This window comes from Malaclemys terrapin, chromosome 9, assembly GCF_027887155.1.
Source record: "Malaclemys terrapin pileata isolate rMalTer1 chromosome 9, rMalTer1.hap1, whole genome shotgun sequence".
Lineage (NCBI taxonomy): Eukaryota > Metazoa > Chordata > Testudines > Emydidae > Malaclemys > Malaclemys terrapin.
In genome coordinates, this window is record NC_071513.1 from 5141843 (window position 1) to 5156619 (window position 14777).

The window sequence follows — 14777 nt, forward strand, 5'->3', positions numbered from 1 at the left end:
TATACTTAACTCTTAACTGAATTTCAATCCTTAATATGTTTTATTTTGTACAGGGATTGCAATTTGCTTAAAATCATTAATGTATTAAATGCAGTGCATTTTGACCTAAAAACTTGTCCCAGATTTCATTCACAAGGCTAAACTATTTAATTTTTTTTGAATATTTAGTCCCAGTTCACTAAAGTGTACAGGTATTAGATGCTTCATAAAACTACACTGACCTTTGAATACTACAGTGAATCAGTATCCACATCTTAAACTCTATATTACAACCTGGCTAAATTCTTTCTAAGACATCACACCGCTTTAGATTTTTCATTGGACTCAGTTTTATTTTTTTCTGAATTTGAGAAAATATGCTGTAGTATGACAAATAAATTAAATTTTGTATATTAAGGAAGTTGTGTTAAATTGATGTGAGTGTGTGCTGGATTATGCAGGGCTTGAAGTTTTTGGTATTAAGGTATTCTGAAAGTGCTATCAAATATGGTTATAGAAATACAAAATGGCTTTCATGGCTAGTGTTACATTTTTTGCACTGACCCATTACGTAATACTACTGTAGTAATAGTGTAAGATTAAATCTTTCAATAAATCGAGTTTTTCTTATTGGCTTTCCCTTAGAGCTAAATTCAATTTACCATTTAAAATTCTCTCATTCTGAAAAGTAAATATTTTTTTAAATATTCCTTCATACTTATAATTTCTAGCCCTGTGACAGAATCGAAGAAGCTCTTGATTTGTCTTGAATTTTTTTTGTTTCTTAAAGGGGTTGTGTTTTATACTACCTTTTTAATAAACAAACTTATAAACAAGCTAGTCTTTGCTTCTCTGATCAGTGTTTGAAAGAACGTATTTAGGCTAATTCCGCGTTTGATTTGTTTTGTAATGTTTTTTGTTCAGACCGCATGAATGAATATTTATAAATTGTGGTTGAACAGTAATTTTAATGCATGTGTACATATACACTGATATTTTAGAGCCAGACTTTGTATCTCTGGTAAGGTTACTTTACAATCTATACATTCTATTTTTTCTCTTGTGCTATAAAAGTTTCTGAAAATGGATAGGCAGACTAAAACCAAACTGAATTCCACCCAGAATTGCAGCTTCTGCTGGGTAACTCGCATCAAGATGACAGGGTAGAAAGTGTTTAGGACAGAGAAAGTTAAGTTAAGCAAGCAACCTAACTCTTGTATTCTGTTGAGCAGATGCTTTTTGTTGTACCCACATACATGGCTGTAGCTATCACTTCAGTGGGACCAGAAAGCAGAGGGATGGATGTAAGGTGGGGAAGGAGAAAGGGAAAATGGAAAATAAGGCATCTGGGGGTGGCATCTAAGCAACCTTTCCTCTTCAGTGTTGAATACAATCTATATAAGTGACTTCAGGTATGTCTGACCTTTTGTAGGAAGGTAACATTTTTGACCCTGGTCACGTACCCAGTGGTTCTTTGCCACATTTTTTTTTTTACTAGGAACTGTTCTTCAATGTAGATATTGTCTCCTTGATTGTGTACACATTGTCAACAAAATCCTATTTTTAAAAGCCTATTTTCCTCATTCCTGAAACCACCTAACCTGGTTGACTTGTTGGAGTGCATTTCATGCATTCTTAGTACCAAGCTGAAGGAAACGCCTAGTTCAGTCACAGCTAGAGGGGTAGAAAGCAGCTAGGGAGGTCATGCACACTCCCTGCATTCTCCTGCAAAGCGCGCACGTCCATGCTGGGAAAGGATCACAGACGCCACTGCATACCACAGCATGACTGTTCAGAGTGTGGATAGTCTCCCAGTGCGGCTCAATTGAAGGCAGTAAAATAAGGTAAGAGAATCCTGTTGTGGTATCAATACTTTTACATTGGAAAAGGGGGAGACTTTCACTGAGCTGTTTGTATGCTGCTTGGAAAAACAGTGAGAAAAAGAATTTTTTTTTCCAGGCAGTTCTGGATCTCTGGGCAGCAGGGAACAGAGGACAAAGTTGCTCCATGAGACACTGTCTGAGAACTAGCGCAGAGCCTTGTCATCTGCAGCAACTCTGACCATTTGGATTCCCAGGGACTTGCTAGCTACACACCTTGGCTCTCAAAGAGCAATTGAACTTTATACAACCAGAAGGTGGGAATGGGCAATGGGATGGATCATTTGATGATTACCTGTTCATTCCCTCTGGGGCACCTGCACTGGCCACTGTTGTCCTTGTATTTCAATAATAGGTTGTTTAGAAAAAAATCTTAAATCCTACCCTGTTTGTACTCTTCCACCCTGAATCAATACATTCCTCTTAAACACATTTTAACAGTAATTTGTGGTAGGCAAGCAAACTAGTGGCTTCCAGCTCTGTGACCGTTTGCCCTGGAAGCTATGTATGCTACCTCTTTGTAGTCTTCTTGCTGGAGATGGAGGAGTGGGAAGTTAAGGTTGGGGTGGTTAACATACCCTACAGTGCTCCCAAATCTTGGCCCTGCCTTTATACTGTCAACCTCCCTATCACCCAAACCTTGTCCAAATGGCTCATTCTAGGGGATGGGTAGATAGAGATAGAAATGACCTCAGCCGTGATTCTATTGCCACAAGTTGGCTTCAAACAATATTTCATGGTTTTAGGTGCACCGATACCATGGGTATGAGCATGGTATGGAAAACTAGATAGATACTGATTATTTTCTCGTAGTACTTTGTTGTATCTTGTCTAGTGCTGTAACTACGCAGCCCTTTTCACTAAGTGAGAGGAGTTGAAGATGTCTGAGCACTCATACTGGAAAAACACACTTGCCTCGGGATGCAATTTAGAGTCATGAATAGATTGAGGATGGTTAACTAGGGCGACCTAGGGACATTATCAGTGATTTGTAATGAGAGAAGTAGTCCTTTGGCCTGGAAATTGAGTGCTTGACTTTACAATCGTAATGAATTTAACGTGTAATCGCAAATAACAGGGAGGAAATCATCTTGGAACAGGTGTTTTTAAAGGAGCATTCATGAGGGAGAGTCCAATCACAGCGTGCTTGCCATCCATCTAAAAGTGAGGCATGGGATAGATTTGATCCCTGCAAGTGCTCTGGCAACAAGTGACCCCGGGCATGATCCCTTCCACTAGCCTGAAAAAATCACCTTTGGACTCAGATGGAGAGAGACCCACTTAATGATTCATACTAGAATTTACATGGTGCAGCTAGCTGTAGGCCTGAGATTTCCCAAATCAAGGCAAAGTAAAAGCTGTGCTGTTTGGTGCAGAATATGAACAAGGACAGTGGAAAATCAAGTAGGAATAGTGTGCTTTTCTGGTGTTATTGGAGTCCAAGCTCTTTGAGGCATGAACCTTCCATTTATTAATTTTTGTGATAGCACTAGAGGCCCCAGTCATGAAGCAGGACCCCTTTGTACTAGGAAATGTGTATAAACATAAGATGGTCTCAAATTTTTTTTTTATTGCACCTAATTTTTAGTCTGCATATGTCTACCTTTAACTTCCAGCCATTTGATTTCATTACCTCTTTCTGATCAGAAGTGCTAGGACCAGAAATTTAATTCACACATAAGTATGTAAAGACTGTGATCAAGTCACCTCTTCAACTTTCTCCTGGATAAGATAAATACTGAGTTGCTTTAGTCTCTCACAGTCAGGCAGGTTTTCCAGACCTCATTATTGAATCTTTTCTAAACCCTTTCCAATTTGTCAATATACTTAAGTGTGGGCACCAGAATTGGACACACTATTCTGCTAAAGATTGCACCTATGCTGTATAAAGAGGTAATACCGTCTCCCTGCTGCCACTGTATATTCCTCTGCTTATGCATCCATAGATCTTAGCTTTAACTGCAGCATCATACTGGGAGCTCAAGTTGAGTTGGTTATCCACCAGACTCCAAGTCTCTTTAGCATCACTTTCCAAAATACAGTCCCTTTGCTAATGATTCACATTTAAACTGATGGCAAATTTCATCAGTGCTTACACCTATCCAGCAAAAGATTTGTTTAAAATGAGTTAGGGCAATGCTGGTCTCAGTGTGCCTAGTATGAATAAATGCCCTCCTACCAGTGCCTTGGAAAGTCCACTATATGGCAATCAAAGGATTTCTCATATGGCAATTTATACATAGTTAAAATAGCCTGTCTTGAACAGGGAAAGGCTTATATAGATAGGGGCAGTCATTTGTGTGTGGCAAGATGTGATTTAATCCTGAGTCAGGATTTGAAAGTCTTTGGGAATTCCCTGACTTGAATATCTGAGCTGGGCCAAGGCTTGTTTCCTCCCGCCTGCCAAATGAAATATAAATTAAAATATATAGAGCATCATCTGTTTGTGTTTGGTTTGTCACTTGATAGTCTAACCTGAATGTGTAAGGAACTGCGTTTCTAAGCTCCACTGAAGTAAGTGTCATAAGAGAACATGGTGCAGGGTTTTCCTTTCCCTCTCTGATATAACATTATGTTGACGGAAGCAAGACTCTGGAGCCAGAGCCATTCTTTGAGATTTGTTCCTTAAAGGATCTCAAAGCATCTCCCAGACATTAGTGAATCAACCTTAATACCTCAGAACGGAGTTGGTCAAAAAAATTCACCACCACTTTCATTGCAAAATGCTGTTAGTCAGATTCAAGGTGTTTTGTGAGACTCTGTTAACTTTGACAACATTTGAGGGAAAAATTCAAAGTGGAGTATTTAATTTAGACATTTCATTTTGATTGAAAAAAAAAAACTTTTTAAACTTCATTTTATTGGCTAAAGTGTTTTGACAAGGTCACTTTGATGTTTCTAAATCACATTATTTTAGAATTTCTTTTGTGGAATATTTTGAGATTTGACCTGATTTGGGATGAAAATAAATTTCAGAATGTCTGAATTTCCTGGGGGACAGAAATTCCATTTGCTGACTAGCTCTGAGCTAGGAGAAGGTGGTCTCCCATTTTATTAATGGAATAAATGAAGCTCAGAGAGTTCAAGTGACTTGCTCCAAGGTCACACAGTAAGTCAATATTGCCAACCCTTGTGATTTCAGCTGGGACTGGAAGTTGTCTTGCCATGACTGTGAGAAGCTTCAGCCCTGCCTGGAGGGAAAATCTCTTCTGATTAGTTGCTTTCCGTACCTGCCCACCTTCTGGGGAAGAGTAGCCATCCAGGACTGGTGTAGGAGTTAAGACACAAAAATTTAAGTCTCACAATTTGGGGGCCAATTATGTTTGGGTTTTTTTTGTCTGACATTTTTGAATTTGTGGCATGAGCATGGCTGAAGTTCCAGATAGCATAGAACTTTTGAGCTCAATTATTGCATCTATGCCACTCCCATTGACCTCTCTGGGAATTGTATGCATGCACCAGACAATAATGGGACCCCCGTAGTTCTGATTCCCAGGTTCCCATGCTAAACACTAGACCATGCCATCTCCTACAGAGGTTACAAAGAATAGCTCCTGTACTACTATCGGTCCAGAGGTACTAGAGAACAATAACTAATGCCAAGCAGGCACTTGCCAGCACTGGTTTTAAATGATAGAAAATGAGTAGAGTGCGCCAAACAAACAAATTTAACTTGCAGCTGTTCAGAGAATATAGACATGTGGTCATAAATCTAGGGCTTCTGCAAATGCTTCTGACGCTAGTATGGCATAGCTATTACCTTGTATCCATCTATGTGCTTGTGTGCAAGCAATATTTTTACTAGATAAGTGCCTTCCAAAAGAGGACTGCTTAGTGAACAGCTCATGTCACTGGTTCCCTCCAACCCCACCCCTTCTTTCTGCCTTATTTGGGAGCTCCAGCCATTGATCCTACACATGCTCAGAAATTATGTAGCAGAGATAAATTTATCCATCCTCATACCACCCTTTGCACCTATGGATTATAAATCTTACTGCAAAGACCAACCTGGCCAGTTGGCATCATTAAGCTCTTTTATTGGCATCCCTGTACCGATATCCATGTGCACCCATCGAATCTGAGTTAGCAACCCTGTACATACAGGGTTTGTAGGTCCTTGTGCAAATTGGTGGGAAAAGGGAGAGTGCAGCAAGCAGGAGCCCAGATACAGGATCTGCCCCTGCTTCTGCTGAAAGTGGTCCTTCAAGTCCTACTAGCTTCAGTGCGGAGATGATCAAACCCAACATTGGCAATACAACTTTGGTTCCAAAGTCCTTCTTGTTTTTGTTCATAGGCACTGCTAGTTACTGAAGATGGAAGCAGAAAGGAAAAACTCTCCAACACTGAGTAAAAGCAAACAGCCTGTGAAAACAGAATGGGGGTCTCAGAGTGTTGTATTTACTTACTTTCAAGGGGACCTTAACAGTGTGATAGATGAACACTTTTCTAGAGCGTTAAGCAATGCCAAGAACCCACAAGATCTGAGCACAAAGCATAAGAGTGAGGATGTTACCCTGAAGAATGGTGAGCAGTTTTCCATCAGTGTGTGTTTCAATGCAATGCTGCTGTTTAACTCACTAGAGAGTTATGCTGGGACATTTAGACACTGAGGACCCAAATTATCACATTTACTTCTATGTAACCCCACTTTCACAAAGGAGTCCAAATTCTGATCAAGAGTGAAATCATTCTTTCAAAGCCCTGAGCTTGTACCTAGGATTTCATGGGGAAGCCATTGGGCCCGCCTGTGTGGATCCCCAGTGAATCTCTGCATGGGTCCAAGTGCAGGATCAGGGCCCTACTTTATGAAGAAAGTCTCCACTTTCTGATGTATTACATAATTTTAGATCATTTTTTAAAAATTAAACTGAAGAGAGTCTGTCTTGCCATGACACGAGAAGCTCCAGCCCTCCACCCAAATTTCTGCCCTGTCTGCAGGGAAACCTTCTCTGATTGCCTTCTCTTCCCCAGGAGGTGGGCAGGTAGGGAAGGCAGTTAATCAGAGCTGCTGCAGGATTTAAGACAAAAAAATTTCAGCCATTGAGGAACCCTATGCCACCCACCCCTCAGAAAAAATGCCTGAGATGTTTCACGTTCATAGTTAGAGGTGGTAGTGACTTTCTAAGCTAGTCTATTTTAGTGTAGATTTGTGGTTTTTTAAAATTAGTATTGTAGTAAATAAGTCAATTATTGTAAATTTCCTTTTATGTAATCTGGATGAAATTTTGCAGCCTTTACTTAGGTGAAATTCCCATAAAAGTCAGTTGGAATTTGTCTTGGAAAAGTAAATAAGAACTTCAATAACGCTTCAAACACTCTTTTCTTTAAAACTAGATAGCCACATGTCTCCCCATCAGTGGAATTTCTCTTCTCATTGGACCAAGTCATATCAATCATCTCCTGCTACAAACACATCAAATTCTGATCTGAATTTGTCGGCTGCTGCTACAGACCACCATCAGGCATCAGTTTTGCGGAATCCTCCTATTCAGCCTGCAGATTTGTGGCACTTCCCTTCGATAGCTAATCCAAGTCTTACTGATTCAGGATATCCTCGCTCCTTGCCTGACCCTCAGATGGTGCAGGGACCAATGTCTGATGGGAAATATGGTTCGCTTCTTGATTTTCTGCAACAGGAAAGGTGCCCAGCATCTAGCCAGGAATCTATTATGAAGCAAAGCTCTAGTTCAGCCTGTATTACTGGATCAGCTAGGTTACAAAATATGAGTCAAAGTTTAACTCCTGGGGGAGGTAAGAAAATATTTACTATTCCTTTTACTGTGATTTGCCCTTGTAAATGAAAAATAAAAATCTGTGCCTGAAGGTGGTAAAAGCAGACTCATTCAGTCTAGCTCCTCTTCAATCCAGTTTATGCTGTAGCCTGATCAAATAACGAAACTATAAACCTTTCACACGCTTACTGATTTTCACAGGTTCTTTCAAAAAAGTGGGCTATACAGAAGTTTCTCTCTCATTACAGGACTGACTTGATTTGCAAGCGAGATATACATATTCGGTTGACCCTTTACATAGAAACCACATAATTCTATTCATCAATATAACCAAACAGCAGAAAGCCTTATACATAGCAACTACTTTTAAGCCATAAGATACGATAGCATACTTACAACACTTAGAGACAGAGATGAATACACAGTGAGCAGAGCACTCCTGAAGGCCACGCGTTAGTTGACACCAGTCCAGGAAGCCAAAAACCAGGGAACAAGACTGGACTAGACTTTTATACCCAATCTTTATGTGATGTATTGGATCATAACAAGATTAATACCAGTCTCTTATTCATATGTGGCATTCTGGATCTCTGTAAATTATGCTTTTAATCATTAACAAACATCTTTTCTTAATTTCCTATGCATTAATGCAGTCTAACTGCCTAGTTACTAATTGCCAGAACTCCCTTATTGCAGAATTACTTTTATAATTCTGTGATGTATTGTACCATTGTGGTCACTTATCTCTCTCTCTCTCTCTCTCTCAGGGTACATCTACACTACAGGGGGGAGTCGATTTAAGATACGCAAATTCAGCTACGTGAATAGCGTAGCTGAATTCGACGTATCGCAGCCGACTTACCCCGCTGTGAGGACGGCGGCAAAATAGACTTCTGCGGCTTCCTGTCGACGGCGCTTACTCCCACCTCCGCTGGTGGAGTAAGAGCGTCGATTCAGGGATCGATTGTCGCGTTCCGACGGGACGCGATAAATCGATCCCCAAGAGGTCGATTTCTACCCGCCGATTCAGGCGGGTAGTGTAGACCTAGCCTCAGAATAAGAGTGCAGAATTAATGACCTAGGCTTAACTTCTTGGGCCTGCTAACTTCTAACTAAAACTCAGCCTTTAGCATAACTACTTCCACAAAGTCTCATACTAATAAAATCAGCCTTTAACCATAGCAAAGCCTAATAATCCAATTACTTGTGTTCTCCGACTTGCCCCCTTATGTTTAGCACAATAAGCAATACACAATCAATATCACACCCCAATAATGTCCCTTTTATAGCAAGCTAAAATGATACACTAGACAAGGTCATAAGTTAACAATTCAGAGCCCTTGGCTGGAAGTATTTTCAACAGAGCATCAATGATATGTCATGTAGTACTTGGGAACTGTGTGTTGGCTGCATAGTGTAGCACCATAATTGTTTCCTCTATAGTTTCTTTCCCCTCTGTTATGTTGAGGCGATACCAAATATGTAAGTGAGCTACAATATATTCAGAACACACATAAATGAGTGAGTGCCCCTAGCTCTTATATATCACTTTTCACCAGTAGATCTCAAAGTGGGTAGCAAACAGCTGGGTGTGTGCTGGAAGCTCAGAGTATGGCTATAAATGGAGTGGAATGTTTAGATATTATTTGAGCAATCTGACTATGGTGTAGGCATTAATTATACCCCGTATATAGTAACAAACCACAGTGCCCATAAAAAAAAAAAAAAGAAAAATGTCCATGTGCCTAAGAATTTTTTCCCCCTCCCCATTACAACAATAATTGGGGTAAAAGGCTGGCCCTTGAGCCATGCTCGTCTCCCAGCCAGACCCAGGAAACGGCACTAATATTCACTTCAAACACTACTGAATAAATATTTAACATGATGTTCAGTAGACTCTATAGACAGGGTGTAATTCACGCTATGGCTATCCCTGTTCTTTTCCAAAAGGGGTTAAAGTAGTCCAGGAGTTAAGACGCTAGGATTTGGAAGACCTGGGTTCAAGTCCCTGCTCTGCCACAGCCTTCCTGTGTGACCTTGGACAAATCAGTTAGGGAACAGAGGGACAGGGAAGCGATCTGTAAAATGGGGTTGATAGCACTGCTATGCTCCCAGAGCTGACATGAGGATAAATACATTAAAGACTGTGAGGCGCTCCAATACTATGGTGATGGGGGCCAGAAACGTATGACAGAACAGCTTCAGACAAACTCGGTCACCAGGGAAATCTGGTAGTTAGTTATTTGTAACATGGTTGCACCCATAGGTGATCCCATTCGGATAGGCACCAGTCACTGAACAAAAAGATGGTCCCTGCCTTAAAGAGCTTAGTGACCAAAATTTACACCATTCAGGGACCCGCGAGAGAGGAGTTTAGTCCATTTCCCTGGCGCCCACATCACAAAGTCAGCCACTGCAGTTGGGACTAATTGGCACCATTGTTAGTCTCAGACCCACCTAGGACTGAACAATTTCCCTCCAGGCTAGGTTGGACACACTGGTGGGGGGTGCTGGCACTGCTGCTGCCTATGCTATCCCTGTTCTCTGGGTTAATACAGGACTTCCTTGCAGGGCTGTCAATCTGGCCCCTTCTCCCCATTAATTTCACAAGAAAATGGTTTTTAGAACTCCTTAAAGAGACACTGGGGAATGTGTAGCACATCTGCTATGGGCCAGATAGCAGAATGTCCATAGCAGGAAGGGGCAATGATATATTAACAAAGCAATTTAGAGTAGGGGGTGTTTTTAAAAATATCCAGCCATGAATATAAACAGGTGAACACTCAGCTTCCTGTCTGCCTGGACAGGCTGCCATCCCATCTCTGCAAGGGCTTCCATCATTACTAACATTAGTGGAGCTGGAAAGGAGAGATGAGATTCTCAAGTCAGACTGCAGAGTGTGTCTTTGTTCTCAGACCCCATATGGAAAATGCAGTGTGTATTTCGGCAACAGATTTTTTGCTTTAGGTCCATTAATAGATGGATTTAGCTTTGTGTTGACATTGCATATGTATTTCCTAGATTTCTCCTTGCAGGGTGTAATGTTTGCCATTGTTAATATTTGCAAATACTAAGTGATGTTCTTACTATATTAAAGATGCGCTCTGGATTTATAGGATTCTAATTAAGGCCTGTCAATGTGGGTCTGGGTATTAAAGCATATGGAACTCACTCTTACACTAGCAGGAAGCATTTCATGAAGGCTGGGTGAGTGAGCATAGAGCCAGGACAGAGAAGCAATACTGCTAACACCAGAGCTGGTTGAAACTTTAAAAAATTCAAATGGTCAGGGAAAAACAGTTGGGGAAAAAAAAAAAAGGTTGCCATTCTCCAACTACTGTCTTCCCTTTGAGGATCTCAGGAGGCTTTAATATGTTTGAAAAGCTCTAACAGCCCTGTGACCTATACCACTGTGCAGATGGGCAATCAACAACACAGAAAAATTAAGTTACTTGCTCAAGTTCACCCAGTCATTACAGCTACTTCCCTTGCAGTCTATAATCAGGCCCCAGGAATTCTGACGTCTAGTTCTTGGCTCTAACCAAGAGAGGATACTTCTCAATGCACTAGGGACTTTTTTATGGAACTGCTGATATTTACATTTCTAAAAGCACAGAATGCTGTGCAATGGTCCTGCAACACCTGTGCCAACAGCTGGGTTGCAAAAGCACAATGTTTCACGTAAGAACTACTTTTAGTGTTGTACCACTCCAGCTTATCATGTTTTTTCCCCTTACAATTAAGAAAGGAAAGGCAGCTCCTATCAAAGCCCAGGAAACCCCAGCATCACTCTTGCCAGTTCAGGTAGGTAATGGAACCAGCAGTTACATTAAAACAGTGTAAATGAAATTGGAATGAGCTCTTGTAATCTTCAACCAGGTGTAGTTCCAGGTGTGTTACATACTTCTAAGAATAGGCATAGTTCTTTGCGGAGACGGTGGTTTGCTATGCTAGTCGGGACACTTCAGGAGGTGTGTTTCTCAACTGTCTACCTCCAGGGTAGATTTACTTTCATCCTACACAACTCTAGTTTGAGCTCCTTGTTGTAGTAGAGAGGTTAGAAACACCACACCCTGCAGCAGCCGTTACAATGTTAGTGCTAGCAGAGCAATAATCCCCAGATCCTTCAGGCTTCCACTATTATTGCCTGTATCTCACCTTAGGTCTTTGTCCCACATTTGGGAGGTTGCTCTGGTCACATGGCTTCTTTATACTTTCAGTGATGTGATTTATCTCAGAACTAAAATAGCCCCAATGAAATGACCACCAGGTGCCAAAAAAAGAAAATTTCTTTAAAACATTTTAAGAATTTATGTATGCTCGTGCTGTACTGACTACTTTCATATTGCTGTATTTTTCAGGTATCCAGTCTCAGGATAGAAGACGAGACTTATACTTTTAGCCAATGGACATTTCTGCTTTATTCCTAGAGAGTTCTTTCTGTGAACTTTTATAATTGTGAATCAGGAGGAAATAGACCACAGCCATTCTGTGCTTTTTCCATCAGCCAGTTGCATGACTACACATGCTAATATACTATTTTGTAAATGAGAGTGATTTACTTCTAAGTAAATAACTTCCAACCTGTGTGATTCTACCATAATAGTTTGCCTTGTATAAATGAAATACATCTGACTAGAGAAGAGTTGCTCTTGGGCCCTCTAAAGACTCCTAGCACTTTAAAATCCCCCTACAACCCTTTGTTTACCATCCTTTGGAAAGAATTACCGCCCATTACCATTATAGAGGGATGCATTCAATGCCACAAGCTTTCATGTCCTCACACTTGCAAGTTCCCTGACTTGGCAGCTGGATTTGAACTTGTTTAAAATAACTCAAGTGAGTCTGTTTACAAGGGGACTGAAAATGAGAAACAAGCCAACATAGCTAAGTTCATTTCTGCCCCCCCCCCCTCTTTAGAGATTTGGAAACATTAGGGATCCAATACTTGGATTCATACTTTCAATTAATCCATTGGAGACTCAAGGCTATACGGAGGCAATGCAGGGTCAGTGGGCTATGCAGGGTCACATACCCCCCCGAAGATTTACTGGTTAGTTTGTGCTGAGCATGCTCAGTAACACTGCTGAAGCCAGCTGCCCTCACTGCCCCCCCCCCCCCCACATCAGCAAGGATGGGTCATTTCTGAGGCTATACTTGTCCCTTAGTGACCAATTCCATCCTTGGTATATCTATGCAGCTCCTTTGGGCTTCAGTGAAGTAGCATTAGTGGATCTGGTAGGAATTTTGGATCTTTATTGGGCAAGATGAAAGTGTTCCACAGCGATAGACGTTAGAGCTGGGGATGGCCTATTAAGTCATTGGCCCAGTCTTCCTGTTGATAGTGACTTGTATCCTCCAGCGCTTTACGTAATTTAATTTTAAAGCAACTTAAATAATATGACTTCTGAGTAATTATTGCTGGACAGGTTGCAGTACATGGTAATCCTCTGACCTTGGAGGGATCTTCTTTTCACAAGCATGTCCTATTCATGAATTCTCCCTCCCTCCCCCCGCCCACTCCCCTGTGCTGCCTGCCCAGAAGACCTACTGCCTGTTGATATTACACACTCATCTCTTAACTTTCACACTGATCATCTCTAGCATACCTGTCTGCTGCGCTTACTGCATGGAAAAATCTCACTGGAACAGTGTTCAAGTTCACATGTGTAACTACTGCAGTATCTCATGGCAGAAATACTGTACAGGAGCTCTACCCTTCATGGCATTTGAAAGAAGCCAACTCACTAATGTAGGACAACTGGTAGTGCTTTCTACTGGCCTCCGAAAGTATTCAGGAAGTAAAGATCCACAGTATCTTTTAATGTGTACATTTTCCTAATTATAGTCATGCCACTAATTTCTCCCATTCATAAGGTATCTTGAGCTGAATAAGCTCAGAGGACAGAGGACTGAAAATATTCAAAAGTTATGTGGACAAAAATACGTGACCCAATACACAGGGCCCCTCGCGCACTCCCCTTGGTGAGTAGTTCTTCTCATCAGTAATCCTCATTTGCTTCAATGGAACTCGTCAGCAACTACTCAATAGCAGGAATAGGGCATTTCCCCCATATTTACTCTCTACCTTGAAAGATAGCCCATTTAATGCACAGAGGGATACTTCCTTTCATGTGCCATCTCTACAGAACCAATAAGCAAATTTTACACTTGAAAATCTAGAGTTTGCAACTGATAGGCCAGATCCTCAGCTTGTATAAATATGCCTAGCTCCATTTACACTAGATGACAATCTGGGCCATGGTCTTTAAGGCCTGGTCTACCCACAGTCATACCTATGGAACTAAGGGTTTTATTATATATTGATTTAGTTAAGAGTGTAACACACAAAAAGTTGTTCATCACTGTTTAATCCTGGTTTATAGCTGATTAGCTTGCACTGGTAAGTTTGCACTGAGCCAAAGACCAGTGACTGGTTTTAAACTCATAAGAATTTATACACAAAAGTTGCACCAGTTTGACTGATTTGTTATATCAGTGCCACTGCTGTGCAAAGACAAAACACTGAAAACTAACATTTCATATTTAGCCAGAACTGTTTTTCTTCTTCTGATCCAGCATTAGGTATAGCTTTCCAATAAGTTTCTTCTTTGATATTACTACTCTGGCCACTCCAGCTCACATTGCAATGAGTCTTTATCATAGCCTTAAAACATATGAATGAAATCTACTGACTTCCTGTCTAACACAGGCCATAGAATTCTAGCCAGTAATTCCTGCATCAAAGCTGATAGCAACTCAGATGAAGTTACAACTTTGAAATTGCAATAGTTAAAATGATTTTCCTTTAAAAAACTGAAGATATAAAGATGATATTATAAAACTGTGAATGTCAAGATTGAAAATAATTGTAAAACTATAAAAGGTTGTTGTATTGCCACTGTCCAGCTTTTTATTTGTCACCAAAACATTTTCAAGGTGTGTATCTTTTACTGGGATGACATGAGGCATGCACCTCTCTCTCTCTCTCTCTCTCTCTCTCTCTAGACACCCCCCCCCCCCATATACCCATCAACATTCCACTCAGTAAGAGGATATTTTAAGCACATACAAAGCAGTGCACAGCGTACCATAGCTATGTGAAAACACAGAGGGATTTAAGCAGAAAGCAAATTTCCAGGATACTGGGATTTTATCTTTACTTGTATGTACAAGAACTCTGAGC

The 14777-nt window shown here is 40.8% G+C and overlaps 1 protein-coding gene across 3 annotated transcripts; it reads left to right on the forward strand.

The window, feature by feature from the left end:
- Nucleotides 1-491: 491 nt before the first annotated feature.
- On the forward strand, nucleotides 492-14492 carry VGLL1 (vestigial like family member 1). 3 transcript variants are annotated; one of them, XM_054040934.1, is made up of 6 exons: nucleotides 492-1823; nucleotides 1939-2116; nucleotides 6154-6383; nucleotides 7194-7610; nucleotides 11336-11395; nucleotides 11953-14492. In XM_054040934.1, exons 3-6 carry the CDS (start codon nucleotides 6173-6175, stop codon nucleotides 11991-11993), a joined length of 729 nt encoding a protein of 242 aa, XP_053896909.1. In that variant the 5' UTR covers nucleotides 492-1823; nucleotides 1939-2116; nucleotides 6154-6172; the 3' UTR covers nucleotides 11994-14492. The 3 variants fall into 3 exon arrangements, with proteins under 3 accessions (XP_053896909.1, XP_053896908.1, XP_053896911.1); XM_054040933.1 differs by lacking the exon at nucleotides 1939-2116; XM_054040936.1 differs by lacking the exons at nucleotides 1939-2116; nucleotides 11336-11395.
- Nucleotides 14493-14777: the final 285 nt, after the last annotated feature.